This window comes from Heptranchias perlo, chromosome 7, assembly GCF_035084215.1.
Source record: "Heptranchias perlo isolate sHepPer1 chromosome 7, sHepPer1.hap1, whole genome shotgun sequence".
Taxonomy (NCBI): Eukaryota; Metazoa; Chordata; class Chondrichthyes; order Hexanchiformes; family Hexanchidae; genus Heptranchias; species Heptranchias perlo.
The window spans coordinates 7,370,921-7,390,362 of NC_090331.1; the positions used below are offsets into that span (position 1 = coordinate 7,370,921).

Consider the following 19,442-nt stretch of genomic DNA (forward strand, 5'->3'; position numbering starts at 1 on the left):
ATCATTCTAGTAAATCTCTTCTGCACCCTTTCTAAGGCCTTCACATCTTTCCTAAAGTGCGGTGCCCAGAACTGGACACAATACTCCAGTTGTGGTCGAACCAGTGTTTTATAAAGGTTCATCGTGACTTCCATACTTTTGTGCTCAATGCCTCTATTTATAAAGCCCAGGATCCTGTATGCTTTTTTAACCGCTTTCTCAACCTGCCCTGCCACCTTCAACGATTTGTGCACATATACTCCCAGATCTCTCTGTTCCTGTACCCCTTTTAGAGTTGTGCCCTCTAGTTTATATTGCTTCTCCTCGTTCTTCCCACCGAAATGTATTACTTTATATTTTTCTGCGTTAAATTTCATCTGCCACGTGTCCGCCCATGCCACCAGCCTGTCTGTATCCTCTTGAAGTCTATCACTATCCTCCTCACTGTTCACCACACTTCCAAGTTTTGTGTCATCTGCAAATTTTGAAATTGTGCCCTGTACACCCAAGTCCAAGTCATTAATATATATCAAGAAAAGCAGTGGTCCCAGCACTGACCCTGGGGAACACCACTGTACACCTCCCTCCAGTCCGAAAAACAACCGTTCACCACTACTCTCCGTTTCCTGTCCCTTAGTCAATTCTGTATCCATGTTGCTACTGCCGCCTTTATTCCATTGGCTTCAATCTTGATAACAAGCCAATTATGCGGCACTTTATCAAACACCTTTTGAAGGTCCATATATATCACATCAACTGTATTGCCCTCATCTACCCTCCCTGTTACCTCATCAAAAAACTCTCAAGTTAGTTAAACACGATTTGCCTTTAACAAATCCGTGCTGGCTTTCTCTAATCAATCCACACTTGTCCAAGTAACTGTTAATTCTGTCCTGGATTATTGTTTCTAGACGTTTCCCCACCACTGAAGTTAAACTGACTGGCCTGTAGTTGCTGGGTTTATCCTTACACTCTTTGCATGGTGCGTTCTTTTTGTTGGCTGTAGCCCATAATCCAAGACTGAGAGCAGGCAGGATTATTCCTGCTAATTTTCTTCCCCCTGCTTCCCCCTTCCCCATTCCCCCTTCCCCCTTCCTCTCCTGAAGAAGGCCCCCTCCTATTTCTCATCTACATGCTGCCCCTCGGTGATATTATCCGAAAACACGTCAGGTTCCACATTTATGCTGACGACACCCAGCTCTACCTCACCGCCAGCTCTCTCGACCCCTCCACTGTCTCTCATTTGTCACACCGCTTGTCCGACATCCAGTATTGGATGAGCAAAATTTCCTCCAGCTATATATTGGGAAGACCGAAGCCATTGTCTTCGGTCCCCGCCACAAACTCCGTTCCCTAGACACCGACTCCATCCCTCTCCCTGGCCACTGTCTGAGGCCGAACCAGACCGTTCGCAACCTTGGCGTCCTATTTGACCCTGAGATGAGCTTCCGACCCCATATCCGCTCCATCATCAAGACCACCTACTTCCACCTCCGTAACATCGCCCGTCTCCGCCCCTGCCTCAGCTCATCAGCTGCTGCTGAAATCTCATCCATGCCTTTGTTACCTCTAGACTTGACTATTCCAATGCTCTCCTGGCCGGCCCCCCATCTTCCACCCTCCATAAACTTGAGCTCATCCAAAACTCTGCTGCCCCATATCCTAACTCGCACTAAGTCTCGTTCACCCATCACCCCCTGTGCTCGCTGACCTACATTGGCTCTCGGTCCGGGAATGCCTCAATTTTAAAATTCTCATCCTTGTTTTCAAATCCCTCCTTGGCCCTCGCCCCCTCCCTATCGCTGTAACCTCCTCCAGCCCTACAACCCTCCGAGGTCTCTGCCCTCCTCTTGCACATCCCCTATTTCCTTCGCTCCACCGTTGGCGTCTGTGCCTTCAGCTGCCTAGGCCCTAAGCTCTGGAATTCCCTCCGTAAACCTCTCCACCTCTCTACCTCGCTCTCTGCCTTTTAAGACACTCCTTAAAACCTACCTCTTTGACCAAGCACCTGTCCTAATATCTCCATATGCGGCTCGCTGTCAAATTTCTGCTTGAATACGCTCCTGAGAGGCGCCTTGGGGCGTTTTTTTTAGGTTTAAAGGCGCTACATAAATGCAAGTTGTTGTTGTTGAGCGGTATCGTCAACGGGCACCGTGAGCCCCTCGGGTACGTCATCCAACTGGCCATTGTCCACGAGCGAGCTTTGATAGCGAGCGTCAGACTGTCTTCATGGGGGGGGGGGGAAACATCACAAGCGAGTCCAATCCTGTTTTCATTCGTTGCCCACATCAGGTACACATTTCCAGCACGGGTCGCTGGCTAGCAATCAAGAGCTTTATTATTCATATATTACCCCACCCACCCAGGGGCGCGGAGGGAATTTGGACGAGAGAATGTTTAAATCTCTGCAGGAGCAAGTGAAAGATCTGCCCTGCCAAGCTCTCGTTCTTGATTCTGAGCCAGGTAATGGAGCTCATTTGGGCGGTGAGGTTAGCGGACGTGAGCATGGGATGAAGAGAGAGACACTCGCTTTCCAGCAGAGGTCGCTAGAAGGTGGAACTATGGCTGACTTTTCTTTTTCTCTTTTGTTCGTTCGTTCTTTCTTTCTTTCTCTCTCTCCTTTCTTTCTTTTTTTCTTTCTTTCTCTTTCTTTCTTTCTCCTTTCTTTCTTTCTTTCGCTTTCTCTCTTCTTTCTTTCTTCCTTTGTTTCTTTCGCTTTCTCTCTTCTTTCTTTCTTTCTTTCTTTCTTTCTTTCTTTCGCTTTCTCTCTCTTTCTCTTTCTTTTTTTCGCTTTCTCTCTTCTTTCTTTCTTCCTTTGTTTCTTTCGCTTTCTTTCTTTCTTTCTTTCTTTCTTTCTTTCTTTCTTTCTCCTTTCTTTCGCTTTCTCTCCTTTCTTCCTTTTGTTTCTTTTGCTTTCTTTCTTTCTTTCGCTTTCTTTCTTTTTCTTTCTTTCTTTCTTTCTTTCTTTCTTTCGCTTTCTCTCTTCTTTCTTTCGCTTTCTTTCTTTCTTTCTTTCTTTCGCTTTCTTTCTCTCTCTCTCCCTACTCCCACCACCACAAACCAAGGGCTAGTGGGCTACATGCAGTGTCAGCATAGACCAGTGATTGAGCTGGGGATCTTCCTGTGTGGCTGTGAAAACACTGGGCAGCGAGCCATTGAAAGACATACATAACGTTACATCACGGTGTTAGCTGTGGCTCAGTGGGTAGCACTCTCGCCTCTGAGTCAGAAGGTTGTGGGTTCAAGTCCCACTCCAGAGACTTGAGCCCATAATCTAGGCTGACACTCCCAGTGCAGTACTGAGGGAGTGCTGCACTGCCAGAGGTGCCGTCTTTCGGATGAGACGTTAAATCAAGGCCCCGTCTGCCCCCTCGGGTGGACGTAAAAGATCCCACGGCCACTGTTTCGAAGAAGAGCAGGGGAGTTCTCCCCGGTGTCCTGGACCAATATTTATCCCTCAACCAACATCACTAAAAAAAACCCCAGATTATCTGGTCATTATCACGTTGCTTTGTGGGATCTTGTTGTGCGCAAATTGACAGAAGTTATGCTGCAGCTACACAAAACCCTGGTTAGACCGCACCTGGTGTACTGTGAGCAGTTTTGGGCACCGCACCTTCGGAAGGACATATTGGCCTTGGAGGGAGTGCAGCGTAGGTTTACTAGAATGATACCCAGACTTCAAGGGTTGAGTTACGAGGAGAGATTACACAAATTGGGGTTGTATTCTCTGGAGTTTCGAAGGTTAAGGGGTGATCTGATCGAAGTTTATAAGATATTAAGGGGAACGGATAGGGTGGATAGAGAGAAACTATTTCCGCTGGTTGGGGATTCTAGGAGTAGGGGGCACAGTCTAAAAATTAGAGCCAGACCTTTCAGGAGCGAGATTAGAAAACATTTCTACACACAAAGGGTTGTAGAAGTTTGGAACTCTCTTCCGCAAACAGCAATTGATACTAGCTCAATTGCTAAATTTAAATGTGAGATAGATAGCTTTTTGGCAACCAAAGTTATTAAGGGATATGGGCCAAAGGCAGGTATATGGAATTAGATCACAGATCAGCCATGATCTTATCAAATGGCGGAGCAGGCACGAGGGGCTGAATGGCCTACTCCTGTTCCTATGACTGCCGCGTTTCCTACATTACAACAGTGACTGTATTTCAGAAAGTACTTAATTGGCTGTGAATGCTTTGAGACCTCCTAAGGTCGTGTAAGGCGCTATACAAATGCAAGTTCTTCCTTTACTGATAAATCCCATCGATAGCCACATCTTGGAACAAATAGAGGGGCCGAGCTTTCCTTGGTGACTCTCATTATGTCTGCAAGCGGCAACAAACGGTTTCTCATTAACGGGCCTCGTAATCGAGCGGTGGGCACATCCTCCCGATCCTCATCTGTTTACAATCTTTTTTTTTAAGAAAGGATGGAAGCCGGTGGGTTAATTATTCTGCAGGCGAGACGCTATCGATTGTTGGTTGGTTGATTAAAGGGCACGCTCTGTGTGGCTGGAAAAGCAGCTTCTGAAACGGATTCTGTATTCTGTAAACTCCCCCTGAATATGGATGTGACCTTCACGCTGAATATAGGTCACGATAAGTGCCGCATGCGTCAGTCAACCCCGCCTTTCGTGCACCTGCTCAGGAGAACGCCGGGGATTAATTAAACGTCTCCACGCTAAAGACATGAGGCGAGGGGAGTCTCCTGCTTCACAGTCGCTCCAAACGTTTAGCAAATCTCCTCCGGAGGCTCCTGCTCTTTGTCAGCCTTCCATTTGATATAATCCCCCACCCGTTCTTTATTTTTTTTCAATTCAGATAAATGCGGCCTGACTGTCCGGAAGATAAAATGGATTCGTTGTTGAGGGCTTATAAAACATAGAAATATTCCAGCAATCCAAGAGCAGGCCCTTCAGTATCTGGACGAGAGGTTAACACTTCAGATATAGACCCTTTTATCAGACTTTCTTCAACAGTCATCGCCAAGGAAGGCCTAAAAATTAAGGCTGTTTTTTTCCCCCTCACTGGAACAGCGAAGGTTGACATTACATAGAATTTACAGCACAGAAACAGGCCATTCGGCCCAACTGGTTCATGTCTACTTCCTATAACTCTATCAGCAAATCCTTCTATTCCTTTCTCCCTCATGTGTTTATCCAGCTTCCCCTTCAATGTATCTCTGTTATTCGCCTCAACTACTCCTTGTGGGAGCGAGTTCCACATTCTCACCACTCTCTGGGTAAAGGAGTTTCTCCTGAATCCCCTATCGGATTTATTAGTGACTATCTTATATTTATGACCACTAATTTTGGTCTCCCCAACAAGTGGAAACATCTTCTCTGCATCTCCCCTTTCGTAATCTTAAAGACCTCTATCAGGTCACCCCTCAGCCTTCTCTTTTCTAAAGAAAAGAGCCCCAGCCTGTTCAATCTCTCAGTTCTGGTATCATCCCAGTAATTCTTTTTTTGCACCTTCTCCAGTGCCTCTATATCCTTTCTATAATATGGAGACCAGAACTGTTCACAGTACTCCAAGTGTGGTCTAACCAAGGTTCGATACAAGTTTAACATAACTTCTCTGCTTTTCAATTCTGTCCTTCTGGAAATGAACCCCAGTGTTTGATTTGTCTTTTTTTTTTATGGCCTTATTAACCTGCGTTGTGACTTTTAGTGATTTGAGTATCTGTACCCCCAGATCCCTTTGCTCCTCTCCCCCATTTAGACTTATTTTCCAAGGACAATGTGGCCCCCTTATTATTCTTATCAAAATGCACCATAGGTGCATCTAATAGAGCGTTTTTGAAACTATATGAGGTTTTCAAGAGGGTATCGGTAACAAGGTGACATGGACGTAGGATTATCGCTGGAAGAATTAAGCGGGAAGTTAGAAATGTTTTTGCACAGAGGTTTTGCATCAGTGGTTTTTAAGGTTAGAGATGAGAATTTAAAATTCACATCATTGTGTTCAAATTGCTCCATAGCCCTCGCCCCCACCCCTCCCCCCCAAAAAAAATCTCTGTAATCTCCTCCAGTGCTACAACCCTCGTTCCTCCAATTCCGGCCTCCAAGTTTCCTTCGCTCCACCATTGGCGGCCGTGCCTTCAGCTGCCTAGGCCCCTGAGCTCTGGAATTCCCTCCCTAAACCTCTCCGCCTCTCTCTCCTCCTTTTTAAGACGCTTCTTAAATCCTACCTCTTTGACCAAGCTTTTGGTCGCCTGTCCTAATATCTCCTTCTTGGACTCTGTCTATTTTTTGTCTGATTCACGCTCCCGGGAAGCACCTTGGGACATCTTACTACGTTAAAGGCGCTATCTAAATGCAAGTTGTCGATAACAACATTTGAAAGGAAACTGGATGAGTATTTATTTGAAAAGAAAGAAAATACAAGGATAGGGGACTTGGGATTACACCAGATGGGTCCAGTTGCCAGAGCCAGAGCCAGCACCAGCACCAGCTCGATTAGTGAACTGTCTCCGCCTGTACTGTAGATTATAGATTTTATAATCAATCTGTCTTCATTCCTTGAGCTGCTGACTGATGTTTTTATTAAATTAGGAAACCCGAGTGAAGGCCTGCATTGCAGGAGGTTGAAAGAACAAAGACGAGGCAATTCGAAAAGGAGATTGATCCCAAGTTGAGGTTTTAAATGGCTGTAGATTGTAGGAGGAAGGGGAAGACTGAAGGAGGCGAGTTTTGAAGTCGAGAGAATAAATAATCAGCTCTGGAAGTCCCTCCCTAAACCTCTCCGCCTCTCTCTCCTCCTTAAAACCTACCTCTTTGACCGAGCTTTTGGTCGGCTGTCCGAATATCTCCTTATGTGACTCGGTGTCAGATTTTGTCTGATTTACGCTCCTGTGAAGCACCTTGGGACATTTTACTACGTTAAAGGCGCTATATAAATGCAAGTTGTTGTAGTGAGCAGAATAATCTGCCGATAATTCCCAGCCAAGTCGATGGGAACAATTGGGAAAACTGTGCACCGGGTCCTGAGGAAGCCAAGGCGTAAACAGCAATAATTACAACTTCAAGAGGGACGAAAAGCCTTTTTTAAGTCTCATCAAAATTCAAAACAAGTTTGTTAATTTGACAGAGGCTAATTTAATTTAGAAATCAGCAGGTAGCCTTGCTGGCGGACATGTGGAAGGAAACGCACTCTGTCGGAGCAAGTTAATGGAAAACAAAGTGATTGCTCTTTAAGATACAGGAATTGATGGAGCGCAGTGCTGTTGTTTTTTTTTTAAAAAAAAGAATGAGTTTTTAATTCGCCTTTTACAAAATAACACCGAGCAGGTCCCTCCAACGCGTGGCCTGGTTTATATCCCCTCCAGTGAGTAGACGCGCTGCCTGATTTAGATAAGGGTTAGGGAATCAAGGCGGGTAGATGGAGTTGAGAGACAGATCAGCCGTGATCTTATTGACCGGCAGAACAGGCTCGAGGGGCTGAATGGCCTCCTCCTGTTCCTATCCCCTTGATGCGTCAGTGCATTTGCCTGGTTTAGATCCTCTCAATGGGTCGATTCATTGTCTGGTTTAAATCCCCTCAATGAGTTGATGCACTGCCTGGTTTAGCGTAGGCTTCAAGGAGCTCCTGACAATTACCTGAGGAAGGAGGAAGCCTCCGAAAGCTTGTAGATTTCAAATAAAAATCGTTGGACTATAACTTGGTGTTGTAAAATTGTTTACAATTGTCAACCCCAGTCCATCACCGGCATCTCCACATCATGGTTGAGACCCCACAGTGATTCAACAGGGAAACGCACTCCTTGGTTTAGATCAAGGAGTTACGGAAGTTTTGAATGGGACAGCGAAAATACACCAGAAATGGTACTTTCAATCATCCCAGGACAAGAGGGCACGGGGTCAGGGCTGTGATGGGTAAGTTTCGGACAGTCAGAAAATATCTCTTGATACAGAGGGCAGTCCACAGTTGGAATAGGTTTCCCAGGAGGGTGGTTAATACCAAACTATTCTAAGAAACAGTTGGATGCTACAAATGGAGTAATGGGAAAGATTGCTGCCTGCATCCAAACTCGCATCAAGTCATGTTCACCGAGCATCCTCTGTGCTCGCTGACCTACATTGACTCCTGGTCCAGCAACGCCTCGATTTTAAAATTCTCATCCTTGTTTTTAAATTCTGCCCTATCTCTGTAACCTCCTCCAGCCCCACAACCCTCCGAGATCTCTGCGCTCCTCCAGTTCCGACTTCTTGCACATCCTCTGTTTTAATCGCCCCACCGTTGGCAGCCATGCTGTCAGCTGCCTCGGCCCTAAGCCCTGGAATTCCCTCCCTAAACCTCTCCGCCTCTCTTTCCTCTTTTAAGACACTCCTTAAAACCTACCTCTTTGACCAAACTTTTGGTCACCTTTCCTAATATCTTTTTTTTATTATTCATTCTCGGGATGTGGGCGTCGCTGGCAAGGCCGGCATTCATTTCCCATCCTTAATTGCCCTTGAGAAGGTGGTGGTGAGCCGCCTTCTTGAACCGCTGCAGTCCGTGTGGTGAAGGTTCTCCCACAGTGCTGTTAGGAAGGGAGTTCCAGGATTTTGACCCAGCGACGATGAAGGAACGGCGATATATTTCCAAGTCGGGATGGTGTGTGACTTGGAGGGGAACGTGCAGGTGGTGTTGTTCCCATGTGCCTGCTGCCCTTGTCCTTCTAGGTGGTAGAGGTTATGGGTTTGGGAGGTGCTGTCGAAGAAGCCTTGGCGAGTTGCTGCAGTGCATCCTGTGGATGGTACACACTGCAGCCACAGTGCGCCGGTGGTGAAGGGAGTGAATGTTTAGGGTGGTGGATGGGGTGCCAATCAAGCAGGCTGCTTTGTCCTGGTTGGTGTCGAGCTTCTTGAGTGTTGTTGGAGCTGCACTCATCCAGGCAAGTGGAGAGTATTCCATCACACTCCTGACTTGTGCCTTGTAGATGGTGGAAAGGCTTTGGGGAGTCAGGAGGTGAGTCACTCGTCGCAGAATACCCAGCCTCTGACCTGCTCCTGTAGCCACAGTATTTATGTGGCTGGTCCAGTTAAGTTTCTGGTCAATGATGACCCCCAGGATGTTGATGGTGGGGGATTCAGCGATGGTAATGCGGTTGAATGTCAAGGGGAGATGGTTAGACTCTCTCTTGTTGGAGATGGTCATTGCCTGGCACTTGTCTGGCGTGAATGTTATTTGCCACTTATCAGCCCAAGCCTGGATGTTGTCCAGGACTTGCTGCATGCGGGCGCGGACTGCTTCATTATCTGAGGGGTTGCGAATGGAACTGAACACTGTGCAATCATCAGCAAACATCCCCATTTCTGACCTTATGACGGAGGGAAGGTCATTGTTGAAGCAGCTGAAGATGGTTGGGCCTAGGACACTGCCCTGAGGAACTCCTGCAGTAATGTCCTGGGACTGAGATGATTGGCCTCCAACAACCACTACCATCTTCCTTTGTGCTAGGTATGACTCCAACCACTGGAGAGTTTTCCCCCTAATTCCCATTGACTTCAATTTTACTAGGGCTCCTTGGTGCCACACTCAGTCAAATGCTGCCTTGATGTCAAGGGCAGTCACTCTCACCTCACCTCTGGAATTCAGCTCTTTCGTCCATGTTTGGAACAAGGCAGTAATGAGGTCTGGAGCCGAGTGGTCCTGATGGAACCCAAACTGAGCATCGGTGAGCAGGTTATTGGTGAGTAAGTGCCGCTTGATAGCACTGTCGATGACACCGTCCATCACTTTGCTGATGATTGAGAGTGGATTGATGGGGCGGTAATTGGCCAGATTGGATTTGTCCTGCTTTTCTTGGACAGGACTTACCTGGGCAGCTTTCCACATTGTCGGGTAGATGCCAGTGTTGTAGCTGTACTGGAACAGCTTGGCTAGAGGCGCGGCTAGTTCTGGAGCACAAGTCTTCAGCACTGCAGCTGGGATGTTGTCGGGCACCATAGCCTTTGCTGTATCCAGTGCACTCAGCCGTTTCTTGATATCACGTGGAGTGAATCGAATTGGCTGAAGACTGGCTTCGGTGATGGTGAGGATATTTGGAGGAGGCCGAGATGGATCATCCACTCGGTACTTCTGGCTGAAGATGGTTGCAAACGCTTCAGCCTTGTCTTTTGCACTCTCCTTATGTGGCTCGCTGATAATCGCTCCTGTGAAGCACGTTGGGACGTTTTGCGACATTGATGACATTATATAAATGCAAGTCGTTGGTATTCTGGAAGGATGGGCTAAAGGATCTTCATATGGACCTATCTTGTAGGGTTCAGACTAGGAAGTTCCCAGAATCAAGCGAAGCTCCAGAATATTCATTCACCTTATTCAAACTTAGCCATCAGCCCTCCATGGACAACATTCTCCCCTTCCCTGCCCCCATTGCACAAGTAGAATCAGGACATGCGTGCTTGGATCATCTCAGTCCGCACCTATTCTTGTATCCACCATTCTTAACAGGATATTTGTTCAGTTCTTTTTCTTGAGTAATTAATTGTCTCAACTTCCTTTTGTGAGCAGTCGCACAAACCCACGTTCTCTACTCTGTGACTCCGTACCTCACCGTGCCTTTATTTTGAAGAGTAAATATTTTTAAGAAGGAAGCTCGCCCTTTTGACCCATCAACCCAACCACCTGCCTTCTCACTCGATCCCTCAAACCCTTCCAGGAACACAGGAACAGGAGGAGGCCATTTCAGCCCCTCGAGCCTGTTCTGCCAATCAGTTGGATCGTGGATGATCTGTGTCTTAACTCATCTACCAGCCTTGGTTCCATATCCCTTAATATCCTTGCCTAATGGTTTAGTGACTTCTTGCAGATATGCATCTAATTGTCTTTGAACAAAATTTGTATTGTTTGCTCCTGTGGCCTACTCTTGGAATCATTGAATTTTGCAGCTCAGTAGACAGTCATTCAGCCCATCGTGCCTGTGCCAGCTCTCATTGGAACAGGAGGAGGCCATTCAGCCCTTCGAGCCTGTTCTGCCATTTGACTCGACCAAGGCTGATCTGTATCTTAATTTAATTTACCCACCTTGGTTCCATATCCCTTACTACGCTTACCGGACAAAAAATCTTATCAATCTCAGCCTTGAAATTTTCAATTGACCCCCAGCCTCAACAGCTTTTTTGGGGGAGAATTTCAGACTTCCACTCCCCTTTGTGTGAAGAAGTGCTTCCCGACATCACCCCTGAACGGCCTAGCTCTAATTTTAAAGTTATGCCCCCTTGTTCTGGACTCCCCCCACCAGAGGAAATAGTTTCTCTCTACCTACTCTATCAAATCCTTTAATCATCTTAATCACCCCATAATCTTCTATATTTAAAGGGATACAAACCAAAGTCTATGCAACCTGTCCTCATAATTTAACCCTTTTAGTCTCTATCATTCTGGTGAATCTGCACTGCACCTTCTCCAAGGCCAGTATATCCTTCCTGAGGTGCGGTGCCCAGAACTGAATGCAGTCTCCAGATGGGGTCTAACCAGGACTTGTTATGTTACAGCTTTGTATTCCAGTCCCCTTGAGATGAAGGCCAACATTCCATTAGCCCTCTGAAATCGCTCTCTGAAAGAGCTATCCACTTAGTCCAATGTCCCGGTCTTTTCTCCATTTTAATTTTATCCTTTTCAAGTATTTATTCACTTCCCTTTTAAAAGCCATTATGGATTCTGCTCCCACCACCGTTTCTGGTGGAACCATTCCATATCCTAACAACTTTCCGCATTTAAGATTAGAATTCTCCTAACCCCTCTCTTTTGTTCTTTTGCTGATGATCTTAAATATAGGTCCGCTAGTTAGTGACTCACTGACAAGTGGAAATTTATTTTTCCTGAATTATCTTATCAGAACCTCTCATCATTTTGAACACCTCCATCAGATCTCCTCTGAAACTTGCTGCTTCTAATGCAATGAGCCCCAGTTGCTGTCGTCTCTCCTTCTAACCAAAGCCACTCAGGTCTGGTAATATAAAATTTACAGCACAGAAACAGGCCAGTCGGCCCAACTGGTCCATTCCTGTGTTTGTGCTCCACACAAGCCTCCTCCCTCCCTACTTCATCCCTATCAGCAAACCCTCCTGTTCCTTTCTCCCTCATGTGTTTACCTAGCTTCCCCTTAAAAGTATCTGTTATTCGCGTCAACCACTCCTTGAGGTAGCGAGTTCCACATTCCCACCACTCTGGGTAAGGAAGTTTCTCCTGAATTCCCTATTGGATTTATTAGTGACTATCTTATATTTATGACCCCTAGTTTTGCACTTCTCCACAAGTTTAAACATCTCTACGTCTACTCTATCAAACCCCTTCTATCAGGTCACCCCTCAGACTTCTCTTTTCTAGAGAGAAGAGCCCCGGCCTGTTCAATCTTTCCTGACAGTTACAACATCTCAGTTCTGATATCAGCCCTTGTAAATCTTTTTTGCACCTTCTCCAGTGCCTCTATATCCTTTTTGTAATATGGAGACCAAAACAGTGCACAGTACCCAAACGAACCCCAGTGCTTTATTTGCATTTTTTAAATGGCCTTGTTAATCTGCGTTGCTACTTTCAATGACTTGTGGATCTCAGTGAATCTCCTTCGCACCCTCTCCATGGCCTGACGTCATTCATAAAGTAACACCACTCTTCACCGCAGCCAGCAATTTTTCTGGACCGGTTTTTGGCAAATCCCTTCATAATCTTGAAAATAGATCAATTCGAAGCCTGCTCTTATCCGAATGAAAACCAGCCCATGTCCCATCTCAATTTATAAAGTCCTGAGACCTTGATTAAATTTAGCCCCTCTTTCCCCTCTGAAGGTTAACAGTATTTCCTCTGATCGGGGAAGTAGTAAAATTAGTGTCAGGCCGTTCAGGAGAGAAATCAGGAAGCACTTTTTCCACACAGAGGGTAGTGGAAATCTGGACCTCCTTTTTCCCACCCCCCCCACTTCCCCCAAAATGGCGGTGGCCGCTGGGGGCCAATTGAAGCTTTCAAAACTGCAAGAGAAAGAAAGAACTTGCATTTCTAGGGCGACTTTTCCAACCTCAGGACGTCCCAAAGTGCTGTACAGCCAATGAAGTATTTTTAAAGTGCAGTCACTGTTGTTTCGTTGTTTCATAGCACGATACAGCACAGAAGGGAGGCCATTCAGCCCATCGTGCCTGTGCCGGCTCTTTGAAAGAACTATCCAGTTAGTCCCACTCCCCCCCCCCCCCCCCCCCGCCCCTGCACTTTCCCCCCAGCCCTGTTGAATTTTTTTCCCCAAAATTTTTTGTAATGTAGATTCTCGGTAGGTCAGGGGTATCGAGGGATATGGAGCTAAGGCGGGTAAATGGAGTTGAGGTACGGTGTAGCTGTGGTCGAACCGAATGGCGGAGGAGGCCCGAGGGGCTGAATGGCCTGCTCCTGCTCCTTATGTTCCCAATATCCTTACTAAAATTCGTTGACTGGAACTGCATAAAACGATCTCAATAAGGTCCGACCAAACGCCTTGCACAGAAACACTGTTGGCTCATCCCCACTTGTCCTCTATCCTTCTGCTTGGACCCGGCAACTTACTTCCGAATCGCCCTGCCCATCCCACTGTCCTTGGCAGATTTAACCCTTAACTGCCCGGGAACCGCCAACTCCCCAACCTTCAGCAGCTGCGTCGAAACCAGCTGACTGGGAATTTTCACTTGTAGTCACCTTCAGTGTGAGCTGATAATAAATTTGTGTTTAAGGTGCCGCAGGTTTCTTATTTTAGAATTTGGTGCGACATCAGTGCCAGCTCGGAATTATTTTTTTTTGCTGAAGTTTCGCTTTCTTCATATCAATTTTGTTCCCACGTTTTAGCAGACAAGAAAAAAAGCCAGGAGTGCATCCTTCTCAAACAGAGTTAATAGTCTGTGTCTTTTTTTAGGGGGGAATCAAGGAGGTGGTGAGTTTTTATTGCTCATGATTCTGAAGGATGTCTGTATGGGGAAATGGGAGGTATGTAATGTCAGCGGGGACTCGTAAATCAGGTACAGCACAGGTTAGATACAGAGTAAAGCTCCCTCTACACTGTCCCATCAAACACTCCCAGGGCAGGTTCAACACGGGTTAGATACAGAGTAAAGCTCCCTCTACACTGCCTCAACGAGAGAAGGACGTACCTCACAGGACGGAAGTGATGTTACTGTTTCCCACTCCAGTCATCCTCCTGGCCCTTCACAGTGAGATTGGAGTCAGACTGAAATTAGGGGCAGTTTTGCACTGTAGATTCAAACCCACCAGGAACTAGGCAGAGACTGGCCAAACTCATCTCATATAGACCGCGTATGGCCAGGAGGGAGGTCGCAGACTTTCATCCTATTGATTCGAGAGGGATTCAAACCCCAGTGCAACGTACGGACATATGAAATTTAATGGGCAGGAAAAGACCTGCTGGTTCATCGAGCCTACCCCACACTGTGATGGCAGGAGCATCGTGATTAGACACCTCCTCCCTCCCCCTGCAGCCATGTCATCTCCTGGGAGAGGCAAAAAAAAACAGAGGAAAACCCCAGGGCCAATAAGGGGAAGAAACACTCTGCAAAATTCCTCTCCCACCCCCACCCCACCTCGCCTCCCCCACCCTCAGGCGATCGAACCCAGTCCAGGAGATCACACGGACACCGAGTGTTTTCTATAAAGACACTTCCCTTCTATACGATGCGATCTGTGCCCCGGTCAGGCACCGGTCCAGTTCCCTCTTGAGGGTGAGCAGAGAGTCGGCACCGACCACACCGGCCGGCAACACATTCCAGAGACTCACTGCTCTCCGGGGAAAGGAGAACCTCCCAACATCCAGTCTATTCCTGCTCTTCCATAGTTTAAACTCCTGACCCCCGGTCCTCCCCAATCTGTCAAACTGGAATAATCTCTCAACGGGGACTCGATCCAGCCCTTTAATTATTTCATAGACCTCTATCAGGTCGTCTCTAAGTCTACGCTGCTCTAAAGTAAATAGACCAAGGTCCTTCAGCCTATCTCAGTAACTGAGGTAAAAGAGTAGCGCAATAATATAACACACCAGCATGTCCTCCAGTAAAATTCAGATGATACATAACAGCAGAGCGCTCACAATATGAATAAGACTGAAAAATGATGAGTTATCGGTCACCTACCGGGAGCAGGAACCAGTTCCCTCCATATTACCCTGAAACAAGTCCACTGTTGGGTTGAAGTGGTGAATATTATTGTCTCAATCTGAAATTTCAACACAGAAGGAAGCTATTCACTAACCTCGTTACCTGTGCCATTGCTGGGTCCTACTGTAACCCCATCTCCCCGCTCGTTTCCTCCTACGCTTTAATATTCTTCCTATTTATCTAATTCCCTCTTAATGTGACAAACACAGCATCAACAGCCCGTTCTGGTACGTCATTCTGCGTTCAAATAACCCTGTCTGCTTCGACTACCGAGCCTCAGTTTACGTCCTGATTCACCAACCTGTGGATGTAGTCTCTCACAATTTACCCTCCCAAACCCTGTCACAATTTTGAACACTTCAACGAGTGTATATTTTTTGAACCAACATCACTTTAAAAATAAACAGGTGATCTGGTCATTATCTCATTGCTGTTTGTGGGATCTTGCTGTGCGCAGATTAGCTGTCACGTTTCCGACATTACAACAGTGACTACTCTTCTAAAAAAAAAAGTACTTCATTGGCTGTAAAGCGCTTTGGGACGTCCTGAGGTTGGAAAGGCGCTGTATAAATGCGAGTTCTTTCTTTTATTTTATGTACCCAGTGCTCCCAGGTACTGTCTGGTACCGCATGGTGGGATGTGGAGTAAAGCTCCCTCTCGTCTGCACCGATAGCGAAAGAAAAGATATAACTTTTATTACAGCAACTCTCACACCTGCAGGGGATTCCAAGGCACTTCACAGTCAATGAACTACATATTTGAAGTGCAGTCACTGTTGTTATGTAGACAAACACAGCTGGCGAGGGCACAGCAAGATCCCACAAACAATAAATGAGAGAAATTATCTTGCGATGGCATTTGTTGAGGGATGTATATTGGCCAGGACACAAGGAGGAAGACCCTGTTCTTCTTGAAGTAGTCAAATGTAAGGAGTCTTACAACACCGGGTTATAGTCCAGCAGCTTTATTTGAAAATCACAAGCTTTCGGAGGCTTCCTCACCTGACGAAGGAGGAAGCCTCCGAAAGCTTGTGATTTCAAATAAAGCTGTTGGACTATAACCCGGTGTTGTAAGACTCCTTACATTTGTCCACCCCAGTCCATCACCGGCATCTCCACTTCTTGAAGTAGCGCTGTGGAATGTCTTATGCCCACCTTAGTGGGCAGACGGGGCCTCAGTTTAACGTCTCATTCAGACGACTGGATCCCTGACTGCGGCGCTCCCTCAGTGCTGCACTCGGAGTGTCAGCCTAGATTATGAAGTCCTGATGTGGGTCTTGAACCCATGACCTTCCGACTCAGAGGGTGCACTAACTCGTGGCACTGTATGGGTGTGTAATTACTTGTTGCAGTGGGTGTGCAATAATTTGTGCCACAATATGAGTGTGTAATACCTCGTGTCACGGGATGTGCAATAATTCATGTTGGAATATGGGTGTGTCATACCTTGTGTCACTGTGAAATGCCTCGTGTCGCTGGGTGAGTGCGAAATAACTCCTGAACCTGTACAGAAATGTTTCTCCTTTTTCCATCTTCAGTTGCAGACAAGTGGCACCTGGAAGCGGAGACGGGTTTGAAGATAGTGCAGGCTGGCGTGGGTGAGGTAAGTGACAGCAGTCTTCTCCAATTATCCGCGGTCGTTGGGCACCGCGGTTACAGGCACGGGCAGCACTGCCCAGTTATTCCCGTATGTTGGGCGACTGCCCGATTCAGCGAGTGGTTCTCACCTGCTCGATCCCAGCTGTCTGGGCTTAGACCTGCCAACTCTAAAGGGGGCGCCTGGTGGAGGGAGGTACAACAGGGAGGTCTTCCTGGGTCTGTGCCTGGGCGCAGCGGATATCGGAGAAACGGGCAGCATCCTTTACTGGCAAGATGTCCTGATACTCGCTGCTCCCAGGTGATCCAGCGCACCTGAATGCGGACCCAAGGCAATCTTCCCTAATAAATCATCAAATCATACAGCACCAGAGGGAGGCCATTTGGCCCATTGTGCCTGTGCTGGCTCTTTGAAAGAGCTATCCAATTAGTCCCACTCCCCTGCTCTTTCCCCATAGCCCTGTAAATTTTTTTCCTCCTTCATGTATTTATCCAATTCCCTTTTGAAAGTTACTATTGAATCTGCTTCCACCGCCCTTTCAGGCAGCGCATTCCAGATCATAACAACTCACTGCGAACAAACAAATTATCCTCATCACCCCCTCTGGTTCTTTTGCCTTGCATTGCTGGTTCCCCCTATTGGTGACGGTACTGTCCAACATGGCACCAAGCCGTACAGACCAGTAACATCTCGTGTTTAATCCCCGGCGTGTGTTGTGTTAGCAGATCTCCACCAGGGCAGCATTCTGGGTCTCCGTGCCCCTAGCGCTGGGGCAGGTGGGAATCAGTATACCCTTTCTGAGGGCACTGCACCTCGGGAAGGATGTATTGGCCTTGGAGGGGGTGCAGCACTGATTCACCAGAATGATACCGGGGCTTAAAAGGGTTAAATTATGAGGACAGGTTGCACAGACTAGGCTTGTATTCCCTCGAGTAGAGCAGATTAAGGGGTGATCTAATTGAGATGTTGAAGATGGTTAAAAGATTTGATCGGGTAGATAGAGAGAAACTATTTCCTCTGGTGAGGGGGAGTCCAGAACAAGGGGGCAGAACCTTAAAATTAGAGCCAGGCCGTTCAGGGGTGATGTCAGGAAGCACTTCTTCACACAAAGGGGAGTGGAAATCTGGAACTCTCTCCCCCAAAAAGCTGTTGAGGCTGGGGGCTGATTTCTAAATGGACTGATTTTTGTTAGGCAAGGGTGTTAAGGATTACAGAACCAAGGCGGGTAAACAACAGCAACAATTTCAGCTGGAGCTATCTGGTGTAATCCCATGTCCCCGTATCCTTTTATATTTCTTTTCAAATGAATACTCCTCCAGTTCCCTTTCAAATGATGTTGACAACAACGACAAATTGCATTTATATAGCGCCTTTAACGTAGTAAAACGTCCCAAAGCGCTTCACAGGAGCGTAAATCGGACAAAATTTGACACCGAGTCACATTAAGGACAGTAACGGTTAAAATGCCGATCAGCCATGATCCAATTGAATGGCGGAACAGGCTCGAGGGGGCTGAATGGCCTCCTTCTGTCCCATAGTTCCTGCCCTAAATCGAGTGACCCCGGTGCGAACAGGATCGGGCTTGGCTATGATGCACCCTGCAGTCGAATAGCCCAGCTGCACGTGTTGTCTAGACTTAACCCGTGGAGAAGACCGTGTGGCTGGAGGGTGGGCAGACAATCGCAGTGCATGTCAGCGTCTTCAGGAGAGATGGGGAGAAAGGCAGGTTTGCCGGACACTGCATTCGGCAGGTTTTTAGTGGAGCTGCTCGACCGGAGCGGCATGCAGCCAATGTCAGCTGGGCAGCTTCCTGCTTTGTCTAATCGGGGCATCTGTCAGGAACTGTGGAAATGATATTAAATTTCTAATAAGATCAGACCATTTTTCTCACTGAATCAGAGGAAGAAAGAACTTGGCATTAAATTGCACTGTCCTTTCCAAACATACCTTCTCCACCCAGCCAACCTCCCTGTATCTCTACTGATGTTAATCCCTCTCCCTCACACTGTCGCTCAGTAACCCCTCTCCCCCAGCACCCTGTGTTACTGACTGTATCTCTACTGATGTTAATCCTCCTCCCTCACACAGTCACTCAGTAACCCCTCTCCCCCCAGCGCCCTGTGTTACTGACTGTATCTCTACTGATGTTAATCCCCCTCCCTCACACTGTCACTCAGTAACCCCTCTCCCCCAGTGCCCTGTGTTACTGACTGTATCTCTACTGATGTTAATCCAGCTCCCTCACACTGTCGCTCAGTAACCCCTCTCCCCCAGCGCCCTGTGTTACTGACTGTATCTCAACTGATGTTAATCCAGCTCCCTCACACTGTCACTCAGTAACCCCTCTCCCCCAGCGCCCTGTGTTACTGATTGTATCTCTACTGATGTTAATCCCCCTCCCTCACACTGTCACTCAGTAACCCCTCTCCCCCCCAGCGCCCTGTGTCACTGACTGTATCTCTACTGATGTTAATCCCCCTCCCTCACACCGTCACTCAGTAACCCCTCTCCCCCCAGCGCCCTGTGTCACTGACTGTATCTCTACTGATGTTAATCCCCCTCCCTCACACCGTCACTCAGTAACCCCTCTCCCTCAGCGCCCTGTGTCACTGACTGTATCTCTACTGATGTTAATCCCTCTCCCTCACACTGTCACTCAGTAACCCCTCTCCCCCAGCGCCCTGTGTTACTGACTGTATCTCTACTGACGTTAATCCAGCTCCCTCACACTGTCACTCAGTAACCCCTCTCCCCCAGC

At 47.3% G+C, this 19,442-nt stretch overlaps 1 protein-coding gene across 1 annotated transcript in view; it reads left to right on the plus strand.

The window, feature by feature from the left end:
• The window catches only part of LOC137323493 (receptor-type tyrosine-protein phosphatase-like N), a 227,795-nt gene that overhangs the window by 107,985 nt on the left and 100,368 nt on the right, over positions 1-19,442 (plus strand). Inside the window, exon 12 of the mRNA XM_067987003.1 lies at positions 16,626-16,690. Within this exon, the coding sequence (XP_067843104.1) occupies positions 16,626-16,690 (65 nt within the window). The remainder of the gene's footprint in view (positions 1-16,625; positions 16,691-19,442) is intronic.